Source organism: Micropterus dolomieu, linkage group LG01 (assembly GCF_021292245.1).
Source record: "Micropterus dolomieu isolate WLL.071019.BEF.003 ecotype Adirondacks linkage group LG01, ASM2129224v1, whole genome shotgun sequence".
Taxonomy (NCBI): domain Eukaryota; kingdom Metazoa; phylum Chordata; class Actinopteri; order Centrarchiformes; family Centrarchidae; genus Micropterus; species Micropterus dolomieu.
This window is the reverse complement of record NC_060150.1, coordinates 22,860,248-22,872,614: the sequence shown is the minus strand read 5'-3', so window position 1 is coordinate 22,872,614 and position 12,367 is coordinate 22,860,248. Positions and strand designations below refer to the sequence as shown.

Below are 12,367 nucleotides of genomic sequence, written 5' to 3'. Positions count from 1 at the left end.
TGATCGACTCCAGACTGTCCAGAACTCAGCTGCCAGGCTTTTAACCAGAACAAAGAAATATGACCACATTACTCCTATTTTAGCTTCATTACACTGGCTCCCAGTATGTTTTAGAATTGACTTTAAAATTCTATTGATCACTTTTAAAGCTCTTCATGGCCTCTCACCTTGTTATATTTCTGAACTTTTAGTCCCATACGCACCAGCACATACCTTGAGATCCTTGGGCAGAGGTCTGTTGTCTGTTCCAGAGTCTCGACTGAAAACTAAAGGGGACAGAGCGTTTGCTGTCAGCGCCCCGAGGCTCTGGAACAGCCTGCCCGAGGAAATCAGGTCAGCTGAGTCAGTGAACTGTTTTAAGTCCCTTCTTAAAACATACTTTTATAGGAGAGCCTTTCCTGATCTTATTTGACTTTATTTTATCCCTTTTATTTTATTCTATTTTACTAATTTATATTTATCTTAAACGTGTATTTTAGTCTTTTCAATGTTTTCTTGCTTTTATCTTGTATTGTTTTTGTATTATTGTCTTTTAGGTATTATTGTCTTGTTAAAGCACTTTGTAACTTGTTTTTGAAAAGTGCTCTACAAATAAAGATTATTATTATTATTATTATTATTATTATAATTATAAAGTGCTGGTCAGGTGCTTGTCACAGTCACAGAGCTGGGCAGATGCAAACATTTAGAAAATCAGGCAAATACCTTTTCAGTTTAAGGCTTTATGTTCTACTAATACAACTGAAATCTAGTGAGCGCACACTATGGCACTGGTGACCCTGTTGGAAAGCAGCCTGCGTCGCTCTTTCACGAGCCACTTTCACTTTCCATTAACAGCGTATTAAAAGCAAATGAAGACTACACACTGTAACATCGATGTCAGACGATCACTGCATTGATTGAGATATATTAAAAGTGTCCTGTTGTTGAACCGAGCATCGCTTTGGACGTAAGCCTGTTTCTTTTCTTTAATACACATCGGTTACTATTTGTTTTATAGCGATGTCCGACGGTGAGTCCATAATGTCGCCGGTGAAACTAATCTTTCACTCAGCAGCTACCAGCTGTTATTTTATTTTTCATATGCACAGAGAGAGAGAAAGAGAATATGGTGGATAAAACAGTCCTGTTGGGCTTTACACATGACGCACAGCTTCCTCTGTATGCAGGTTTACCTGCTTCAACAACGATCTGCTCTCGTGTTACTGCCACAATAATTCTTTACATTGTGAAGATTATTTAGATGCTTCAGGAATAATCACATTGTATTGGCAGCCTGTGCTACTGCAAAACAGGTGGTTAGGTTGGCTACATCTCCCTAATAAAAGGCACAGGTAACAAGTCCATTTTCACTCTGATAGCCTATCTTGACCTTTCCTCATGTGGACACATAGGGGCTGTGATCCTGCACAACAAAACATGCAAGAATTAAATCCCCACACTACCATGGATAATAGTGGTGCAACGGGTTGCAGAATCCGTGGTATGGATCCCTTCCACACGGTGCGGCACGCAGGTGGACCGCGGATTGATTGCAAAGTTTATGATGATTTATCCTGTTTGACCTATCAAAATATCCTTATTCTGGAAATGTCAGAGAACCCAGTTAGATTCTGAATGTGCAGAACTTTGAACATGAGCAGAAAACCTGCTGAAACACAGGAGCTCTTAAAGTCCAGGAGTTTATAACCGAATTAAAATGATTTAATTTATTATTGATGACTTAAAAAGTTGCCACATGCACATTTAAAGAGGTTACCTCAATCAGTCATGTCTGTGTGTGTGTGTGTGTTGATTCAGCAGTGATGATATTAAAATCTACAGGAGAAACATATCTGAAAGCTGAGAGCTGCTCTGCATTATATTCTGTTACAGTTTTAGATTTTAAATTGTTTTATTATACCTTTTATTAAATTAGAAACACTCTTTTTCCAAGAGTGTCCTGGCCAAGGCAGGCAGTAGTACAATTGCACATTTAAGATGGAAATAAATAATCAGTTACAATGTCATAAAATATCAAAATGTTCTTAAATACTCACCACAATTCAGCAACACCTGAATTTTGTGTGTTCCTTTACATAAATAATTTCCACAATAAATTGATGCAGAAAAGGCAGAAATTGGTGCAGAAAAACTCTCTATCTATAAATCTATATCTATTGAGAGAGAGAGAGAGAAAATCACCAATTTAAACTGTATGACTAGAGAAAGTAGCACTAAACAAGTTGTATTAATGTATTATTTTTATATATAAATAATATAAAAATACAAAATATCCCCACGAATATAAATGTTTTATGTATTTGTTTTCCTTTCAGCAGTAGTCGGGGATACTGTTTAACCCTGTCTTGATTGTTTTTCCTTCCATACAGACCTTTGACATGTTTGTCAGCCATTACAGCAGCTTGACCACAGCACCCTGTGTTCACATCTACAAGCTGAACAGCTCAGACAGCGACCCGCTGCACAAAGAGCCTCAGTTCTGGGCGAGCATGATGGAGTCCTCTGGTACTGAGAACAATGTGCTTTAAGACTTTAACAGTTTGTTTATAACAGATGGAATGTTGTCTGGCAGCTTTGACAGTTTCTTTCTTCTGTTTTAAAATGACTCTTGTATCTGAGTTAAATTATTGAGATTGTTTGTTTGTACATTGTGTTTAAAAGTATATTCTTGTTACATTATATTACATCAGTATATATTCTTATTTTTTGTGTAGGTGTTTCCCCCTTCGACCACAGTCCTCCAGAGATGTTTAGCTTCACAGGGAAGTCGGGCTTCGACCTATATGGCATGTTGTACAAACCAAACAATCTGGTCCCCGGCAGGAAGCATCCCACCGTCGTCTTTGTCTATGGCGGTCCGCAGGTTTGATCTCTTCCATTGTCACATTACATTTTTTGTATAGACTTGTCTTTTTGTGAATTTTTGTCAACTGAATTTATTCCAGCAGAAAATAATTGATTTGGTCTTTAGTAGGGCTGGACCTGAATATTTGAATATTCAACTGTTGGGTACACATTTGATTTTCAATTATGATATTTGATTATTAAGGTTTTTTTCACGCGCCTGACCTCCACCGACAGCAGTGAACGCAACGCTCCAGTTCACATCAAAGGGAAAACAAAATGAAGCCCTCAGCTGTGTGGGAGCACTTTAAACTGAGTGACAGCAGTAGTGTGGAAGTTATGGCGTTTATTCATTTTACAATTGCTTAATTTCATCACAGATCAAAACAGTCAAATTTTCTACATTTTAAAATTAATCAGTAAACTGTAGGCTGGAAACAAACAACAACATAATGAACGCATTTAAATAAGCCTAATTATATTAGACCGATTGTAGAAGAAGAGCATTTAGTCGCTGTAATTAAAGTTAAAGGTGAATTTTTTTCCCGTGCGCTCTCCGCCTGGACCCCCGCCCGATTAAAATCACTTGTTTTTTAACTATCTTACCTGGAGGGCAAACAAGTAATTACTTTTTTGATTGAACATATTTATTACTCATATGGTTTTGTTTTGTCTCTGTTTTATACAAATTAATAAATTCTGCTTTACACCCATTGTAGTACATGAGCTTAGATTTAAAGCATGATACAGATTTTTAAGCATTTAGCTGATCATCAAGAACAAAAAGCAGTAAAAAGGTTCTGCTTGTGACACTTCATCAGGTCTTATAACTGCAACATGGATCAAACTTGTGACTGTGATAATGTCAAACATAAATAGTTAAAGCTTTTTTACCACATTACGTTTCTGTAAAGGTGTTATCTTTACTTTCAGGTCCAGTTAGTGAATAATTCTTATAAAGGAGTAAAGTACCTGCGGCTGAGCACGCTGGCGTCTCTGGGCTACGCTGTGCTGGTCATCGATGGCCGGGGCTCCTGTCAGCGGGGACTCAAGTTTGAAGGAGCTGTGAAGGACAAAATGGTAGTTATCTCATAAACCATCTGTCAGCTTCAGGGACTGGGAATAAAAGAGACAAACAGTCTTGTGTAGAGGGATGATTTTGCTGACACATTTTACTCTTAAATGTCTTTATAGAAGAAGTTAATTAATTTACTGATATAACTTGTAGAATTTTTATGGCTGAACTTGGATTGTATGCGAATTGGTAGTGATGGGATGTTGATGATGCCAGGTGAGTTACCTCTCTGCTGTCCCCCAATCAGGGTCAGGTGGAGATTGAAGACCAGGTGGAGGGTTTGCACTACGTCGCTGACAAGTACAAGTTTGTGGACCTGAGTCGTGTTGCCATCCATGGCTGGTCGTATGGAGGCTTCCTCTCCCTCATGGGCCTCATCCACCAACCTGACATCTTCAAGGTCAAAACCACCAACGTTTACTCTGTTACGGGCTTAAACTGGAGCGATGTCATAGTTACTTTAGTTATCATTTAAACTTTATCAGAAATTGTAAATTGGTGTTAGTATCCATTACATTTAATTTTGTGTAACTCTTATTTACTGTCTCAAATGGCTTCCTAAATCTGGTAATACATCAGGCTCTAAATTCAGTCTGTAATTTTAGCTGTTTTTTCAAATAAACGTTTTAGCAGAAGAAATAAAAAAATGCTTCTGTTTGACTTCCTGTTTTGGTTTTTTTTTTTGGTTTTTTTCAGGTTGCCATTGCAGGAGCTCCAGTAACATTGTGGATGGCTTATGACACCGGCTACACAGAGCGATATTTGGACACACCGGAGAAAAACCAGAAGGGATACGAGGCTTGTTCTGTCGCACTGCATGTCGACAAACTCCCCAATGAGTGAGAACTCTCATTTTAAAATCCACTCTATTAGTATTTAAGCTTAAAATCTACCATTCTTTTCTTTCTGTGCATATATTCTTACTTTACTATGCCTTGTTATCTACCTTTTATCTAGGTTGATGTATGTAGAGGGAAAAGTGAACTATTTGATTCTGCTCCTTCTCTCTTAGCTGTAGTTATGTTTACTCCTGCATGTTTAAATGTGAACATGACTAGAGAAACTAAGAACTCTGTCTTTCTGTGAAATGCAGGCCCAACAGATTGCTGATCCTGCATGGATTTCTAGATGAGAACGTGCACTTTTTCCACACTAACTTCCTGGTGTCTCAACTTATCCGGGCAGGGAAGCCATACAGCCTGCAGGTAGGAGGATTTATTCATATAAACGCACTTCAGTGATCAAGACTGATAAAGATGTGAGAACAGAGTCTGTGTGGGTTATTTATTCATAAACTAAAGTCTGATGAACATATTTAAAAATGAAGAGTCAAGAAGACAACCTGTTTTTTGGGCCTTGTTTCTGAAGCAAGACGGCATCAGGGAGGAAGTTTCAAACTTTAAGAGCTAACTTCTGCAGTTTGTCAGTATTTAAGTTCAAGATTGCTTTGGAAAATATTAGACATTGTATTCCAGCTAATCAAGAAGTAAATATATAAACCTGGAGATTGTTATAGTCTACAAACTGAATGATAATTGACTGTGAAAAATATCCTTTTCATTAACCTCTAACATCATGCATCATATTGTTTGATCAAATAAAACATTTAACAGATTGGAATTTCTGTTTTTCCAGGTTTATCCCAATGAGCGACACAGCATCCGATGTCCAGAGTCTGGGGAACATTATGAGATTACGCTGCTGCACTTCCTCCAGCAGAACCTCTGATAAGCCTTTCTAGCCTCTCCTTGTCTCCTCACTCCCATTCCTCCACTTATTTAAACATGCATCACTTTCGCTCGATTTTATGTTAAATTCAAGCTATGCCAAACCTCATCACACCTCAAGAGTTGTGTGCCCATCTTAAAGGTGCGGAAGCATTTTAGCATCAACAGATTATTTCAAAATTAATATTCAGATTTTAGTATGATCACCACAATTGAGACCATCAGTGAACAAAGTCTTGTTGCCTTTACTCTGTGTTTGACAGTGGAGAGAAATCTGCTGGACTGCTTTAAGCCTCAAAACAAGCAGAGGGCGCCATTTGTCCAGAACAAACAGGGGTGAAGCTTTCTGAGATTGTGGTAATGGCAGAGGTGACACAATTTAAAATAAAATTAAAAAAACACAATGTGACATTGATGTTAAAAATGCTACTCGTTGCACCTTCAACAGAACATGTCAGCAATGCAAAAAGTACAGAAGTGGACCTGCCGCTTTGGAAGCGATTTCTTTCCTGTTTTGTTTTTTGTGCCATTCCTTTTTTTTATTGAACTCACTTTGTTTTTCTGGGATCCAACTGATACAATTATTATTTTCCTGTGTCTGTGAATAAACACTGGAGTAAAATTAGTAAAAATGTAAAGTTCTATAGGAGCATACAAAAAGCTCTTAATCCCCTTTGTTGTAAACTCTGTAGTGTTTGCTTTTTGCTTTGAGCCGGTGCGCTCATGTTATATCATACATTACTTTTCATGTGGCATGCCACACTTGGCAGATCTACAAGAAAAAAGTTGCATGCCACATTTTTATAGTGTGTTATTAAACATATTTTATGTATTCATAAATGGAAATATGTAGCGCACTTGTTTGCTTTCATTTTCTGGGGAGCTTCTTTTGCTTCTGCTGCTGAGGACTTTTGCACAAATTAAAATTTGCCTTGGTGCCAACAAACTGGGCCATAAGATTATGTATGGCACAACTGTTGGCGGTCTGAGGTGCCTTGCAAGAGTTTAAGAGCGCCTGCTCGTATAGTATATATCAGGGAATCTTTCTGAGGACCTACGATAATGAAATGCCTTGTTACATGTGTGTCTGATGATCATCTGTAAGATGAGCTATCATGACCTGTACATGCTTAAATGTACTCTCAGATATTGAAGAAATAAACAGAAGTGAACAATGTTTTACAAAGTCTTGTCACCAAATGAAATGTATTGTTTTTAAAAGCATTTCAGATGTAGTTGTCTTGCAAAAGAACACAGAAAATGTGTCTTGTAAAAGTTCAGGCAATTGATAAATAGTCGTGGGTCTTTTGGGATGTTTGAGTTTAGGGGAAAGGTGAGGAAGCACAATTAAAGCGATTAACCTCAGAACATAAACCAACTTAATGAACCTCAATGAATAAGCCTCAGGGCTTATGAGGACAAGTCCGATCAACATAGACATAACTAAAGTCAAGTCAATTTTACTAACCCAAAATCATACATTTACCTCAAAGAGCCTTCAAAGCTGTACATGAGACTGTCTATCCTCAGACCCCCAATTCAAACAATAAAAACATGAACTGCCTCGTTCAGCGGTTACTGTTCTGACAATAACAATAACAAAGACTTTTTCTGAGGGGAGAGTCAGAAATGTAAGCCGGAAGAGTTTTATCCTCTTCATATATTTCCTGTAATGTAATCAAACCTGGAACAGCGGTAAACACAGACACAACAGAACCGTTTCACATGTATGTACAATGTGCGAGAGCTTCAGTTGTTTTTCATCTCTCTGACCCTGACACACAAAGACTAGCAGGGAGCAGCAGTGCCAAACAAATCCTCTTTGAAATCCATGAAAAGTTTAAACTAAATTACAGTATATAATGCGAAGCCGCCAAAAGCCATTAATTGAAAATCAGTTTGATTATAAAATGACCCATGGCCACCATATACCCACATAAACATGCTGTCTGTCAGTACAGGGGCAACAAACTCACATTTGTTAATTCAGGTCATTCAGGATGTGAGATAGTCAAGATATTAATTATGGAAAAAAATTTGATTGCAGCATGTTGTAACATAAAAACATTTTCTCCCGTAAGAGAAATTACTTTGAAAGAAGCAAGAAATTGATTAAATAGAATGTTTAAAACCTCGGTTTTCCAACACAAGTCATTCTATAATCATGTATTGAATCAAAGTTTGTGGTTTGTTTTAAACTCATTTTGATTAAAACAAAGGTGTCTAAAAGCTCATTTACTGTGCCTCCTTAACAGAACCCTTACAGGCTTTACTCAATGTAAGGTGCTCTGTATAAAACTGTAATTTTAAGACCTGGAGATCTGGTAAAATGATAGTTATTTCTTTATAATTTTTCATTGGACGATCAGGAGCTGATGTAAGGCTGGGTGGTGGTTGTGTTTGTACACCGTCACACTGTCAAGCATGACCAAAGAGGAGAGTCAGGTTTTATTAAACCTTTTTAACAACTTTATTTTCATCCATTTCATATAAATGAAATATAAAAAGTTTAAAGTGTGTACATGTTGAAAATAACATACATAATACAATTATGAAAGTAGAATTATTTAGAAAACACAGCAAGTATTGCGAAATAAGATTAAGCAGTAAAACCCTTATAAAGGGAATACATTTACAACAGTCAATATGACTGAGATGATCGTATGGCATAGCATAGAAATATCAGAATCCAGTGAGTGATCAGGAGAGATCAATGTGTGTGTTGGAATTAGCAATGTGATGCCTTCAGTCTTTTGGTAACATTTAAGTTAATGTTTTCTTTGGTCCTCTGCTGTTTGTCCTTTTGGAGACTGATCTGCTTATAGCTTTATTGTGACGGGTGCGATCTTCAGAAGAGTGGTCCTCACTGAGGTGTTTTGTCCGTTTGTGGAAGTCCAAAACATCCCTCGCTGCTGTCGCCGGAGCAGACTCGGCCTTCTGGGGTATCTGCCGTTGAGGTTTGACTCACCACAACTACTGAACCACCAACCACCTGCAACAAAAGAGGATATTTATAAACGACTGCCACTCACTTTTAGTTTTATTGTCATGTTTCCTGGTAACAAGCCATTCAGACAGTTTAGTTTGCATGTGGTAAGGTCTTGGGGGGGAAGTGAAGGGGTCATACCTGAGAGCAGTTCAGCACAGTTGACGTCTGCAGCGAGGTCGTTGTCTCTGTCGGCTGTGGAAAAAGGAAGCCCAGGGCCACCAGTCATCATTATTTTCTCCTGAGCGCCAAATGAAGGCCCGTGCTGCAGGTGGAGTGTGAACAACTTCTCTTCTCCTTCAAGCTGGAATCCATAACGAGCCACAAGCTGGCGTCCCGCCCAATCAGAGAGCTCAACCTGCAGGATGTAGTGGCCTTGTTTGGCGAGAGTGTGGATGTTCTCCAAGCCCAACCAAAACTCACCTGAAAAGGATGAGAAATGTTCAGGTTAATATTCACCGCTGAGGTTCTCTTGTGATGCAGGTGTTCAATGAACTTTTAGTTTGTTAACTCACCATTCAGGCTGCCGAAGCCTTCCTTATAGCTTTCCCACAGCTGATTGAAGTTCTGGGAACCATCGTGACGTTTCTGGATGACCGTCCATCCACCTTCTGCACAAAGAGAGCAGAGAGAGAAAAGGTTGTGCTTAAGAGGCTTATTGGATTGGCGCTGTATTGGAGAACTTTACTCTTTATCCACCAAAATGTGAGAGCTGTTTACATTTCCTGTGGCATCGTGCAATGCTGATATGTGCAAGCTTTTGAACTAAAATATATTTTCTTAGTAGGGACCTATGATACCCAACACCAGGGCTGTCTCTGCGATTTAAGCTGGTCTGGTTTTGGATAGAAACTTGCCTTGCTCAGCTTGTGTTATTTCATAATCAAACCAGTAGACCTTACGGAAACTTGTCTGAAACCTGTCTGTCTGACTCACCTGAAGTCATTTCACAGAGGACGTTGAAGGGCTGGGAGCCCTCTGGTTGGATTGTGTAGATGCCGCTGGCTCGCTGCCCTTGTATGAACAGATTATGACAGTCTCTGGCCAAACCTGAGAAAACACAGAAAAACCTCTTGTCAGATGATTCAACAGACAGATCATATAGTTTACTGTTCAGACTGAAGAAGTTGTCAGAAGCCAGCTGTTGATTAATCTTTGGTTTGACGTCACTTTTTATAACTTGCTAGAGACCAGAGCATGTAAACAAACACACAGTACAGTAGGTGTGTTTGAAAAGCTGCTGTCCTGATCTTTGGACTGTAATGTGAGCTGCTCTGCCAGCTAGTCAAGTATAATAAACTCCGGTGCAAAGGTTATTTTTTTTGCTCTTATGTCACTTCAGGATGTCAATAGCTCAAGCATCTGTGCACTCTAAGAGCTGTAAATTCCTCCTCTTGCTGAATGACATTTGCTCAGGTTTTACAACTATGCTCTCTAGACGTGCATTTTCTCAGGCATTTGTGTTTTACCTCAAAATATGTGTATGCATTTGTGATGGTATAAGCTGTGTAGATTTTTTATTTATACACTGTTAATTTTTCTAAGACAGCTCAAGTTTTCAGCACTCAAAAGGTAAAACTTCTCACTACGATTACTGGTGAAAGCCTTCTCAACATTATCACTCCATTTACATTTTTTCCTTGCCCACATAGCGACTTGTCTCCATCACTTTTAAACAGTTTGTTTTTCTTACCTGATGTGCTTTTGCTCTCCTCTGCCTCTCCCCTCAGTGCCATCTCTTCGTCTCTCCGTCTGTGTGATTTTACTCTCTTATGTGCAACCTGGTGGGTCACAGAGTCACAGGGTTAAGAAACTGAAATTTGTATCCAAGCAGAACATTAGTCTTGTCATCCTGTAGCTGAAAGCTCACAGGTCTGTTCCCTCTCACCAGCTAAATCAAACGAGGTGTAGTGTTTGTTTGAACGTGGTGTAACTCACCTTGCTCTGCAGTACTTGCAGGTGCAGACTCTGCTTTTCTAGTTTGTCTTGCTGTTGTTTGATTTTCTCCACCAGCTGGTCAATACGTCGGTTCTGAGCTGCCACCAGCCTCTGGTAACAGCAGAAAGACACGGCTTTGTTACATTGGACTTGGAGAAACCCCACACAGGGACTAGTGTTTTTCCAGTGAGCTGAAGTAACATGAAAGCAGTTTTTTTCTCTTACCTGGATAAATGGGACTCCTGTGTGTTCACTGTTGTTGTCCAGTGTCGGCTCTGTTAGCACCGCATCCACCTTCTCCTCCAGTCTGTCCATTCTGGAGTGGATGTCCTCGCTCTGCTTCTCCACCGCCTCCACCTTCACCTTCACCTCCTCAGCCTGCTCTACCACCATTCTCTCCCACTCCTCCACCTTTTCGCTCTTTGCCCTCAGAGCTTCATCTTGCTCCTGCTGCTTCCTCTCCAGTTCGGCCACTGTGCCGTTGAAGGCTTTGAGTTTCGCGTTGACGTCTCTCATCTGGGCTTTGGTCTTGTCCACGTGCTCCTTCAGACCCTGGCCCAGCTGCAGGAGGCCGTGAGCCACCACGTTCACTTCATCCCAGGAGGCGTGTTTCTCCCGGCTCTGCCGAGCTCTTCTGTCTGTGGGGAAGCCGGCAGCTATGTGCACCAAAAGGGTCAACAGGAAGATGAGAAGCTGTGGAATCTTCATTTTTGTGTCTGCTTCAATATGAAAGCTGGTTCTGTTGTCTCTCTGTCTTTGTTGTGTGCTGCTGAATGGCAGAGGTGTTTTTATAGCAGAGTGCTGCAGCAGAGGGCTCCTCTGATTGGCTGTTTGGAGCTTGGAGGTGGAGATGGCAGGGTGGATGGAGGCGTGGAAAGTCAGTCGTAGTGGATACCCTTCTAAGGACTTGGACCATGATGCAATAAAAGGTCTGAATTACTGGTACAGGGCGTGAAATTGATTCAGTTTCTACCAAAACACTTTTACATGTCAGTTTCTTTGTTGGTGAAATAAGGCAAAGATACATTTTTAGTAAACATATCTTACATGTTATTAGTCTTTTTTCAGCTGTGCTCCTTGTAGTTGCTAATCGAATACTCACATATTGTATTATTTTCATTAGCAATGAATCTGCTTATTATTTTCTCATTTCACTGATTTGTCATTTGGTCCGTCAGAAAAATGCCCACCACAATATCCTAGAGCCCAAGCTGACATCCTTAAATGCCTTTTCATGTCCGAACCAATAGTCCAAAACCAAAAACATTTTATTTACTATAATGCCAGACCAAGAAAATCTGTGAATTTTCACATGTGAGAGCCTGCAACCAGTAAATTTTGGGGATTTTTGCCTGAAAAACTATTTAAACATTTAATAGATTATCATAGTTGTAGATGTAATTAAATGTAACAGAATAACTAACAAGCTCAAAGATCCTTTCAACTGCATCTCACAGGATTCATATTCTGTTTACATTAATACAACCTCTAACGCAGTATACATCCAACTTTAGCGTCTATTTTTCATCCCTAAAAATCCTCCCTTTACATCCCCCACCACACTGTAGCTAGATAGTGTTTTAATATAGTCATTGTTTTCCGTATTTTTACATATTTGGGCAGTTCATACAAAAAAACTCAACCAAAACCAAGATTTCTGTGTAGTTTTTGTAGTTTCAGATTTTTAGTTTTTTTGTGTGAATGCAGATTGATTGGGGGAAAAAAGACCAAAAAGTATTTTTTTTTCCTACAATCGTAATCAAAGACACTGTGAACACCCTCTTTTGTCTTACT

At 39.3% G+C, this 12,367-nt stretch overlaps 2 protein-coding genes across 2 annotated transcripts; one reads left to right on the top strand and one right to left on the bottom strand.

Moving 5' to 3' along the window:
• Positions 1 to 2,372: 2,372 nt before the first annotated feature.
• LOC123978505 (dipeptidyl peptidase 9-like) lies at positions 2,373 to 6,826 on the top strand (the record flags this gene model as incomplete). Its single annotated transcript, XM_046061744.1, is given in 7 exon segments — positions 2,373 to 2,508; positions 2,718 to 2,866; positions 3,781 to 3,927; positions 4,170 to 4,322; positions 4,619 to 4,761; positions 5,016 to 5,127; positions 5,558 to 6,826. Coding segments are annotated over 7 exon segments (924 nt in total). The 3' UTR covers positions 5,651 to 6,826.
• A 1,269-nt stretch (positions 6,827 to 8,095) lies between these two features.
• On the bottom strand, positions 8,096 to 11,344 carry LOC123978437 (angiopoietin-related protein 4-like). The gene is made up of 7 exons (XM_046061654.1): positions 10,799 to 11,344; positions 10,574 to 10,684; positions 10,329 to 10,416; positions 9,572 to 9,685; positions 9,151 to 9,246; positions 8,777 to 9,058; positions 8,096 to 8,641 (listed from the first exon to the last, which is right to left on the bottom strand). The coding sequence occupies exons 1-7, from the start codon at positions 11,279 to 11,281 to the stop codon at positions 8,469 to 8,471; spliced, it is 1,347 nt and encodes a 448-aa protein (XP_045917610.1). The 5' UTR covers positions 11,282 to 11,344; the 3' UTR covers positions 8,096 to 8,468.
• Positions 11,345 to 12,367: the final 1,023 nt, after the last annotated feature.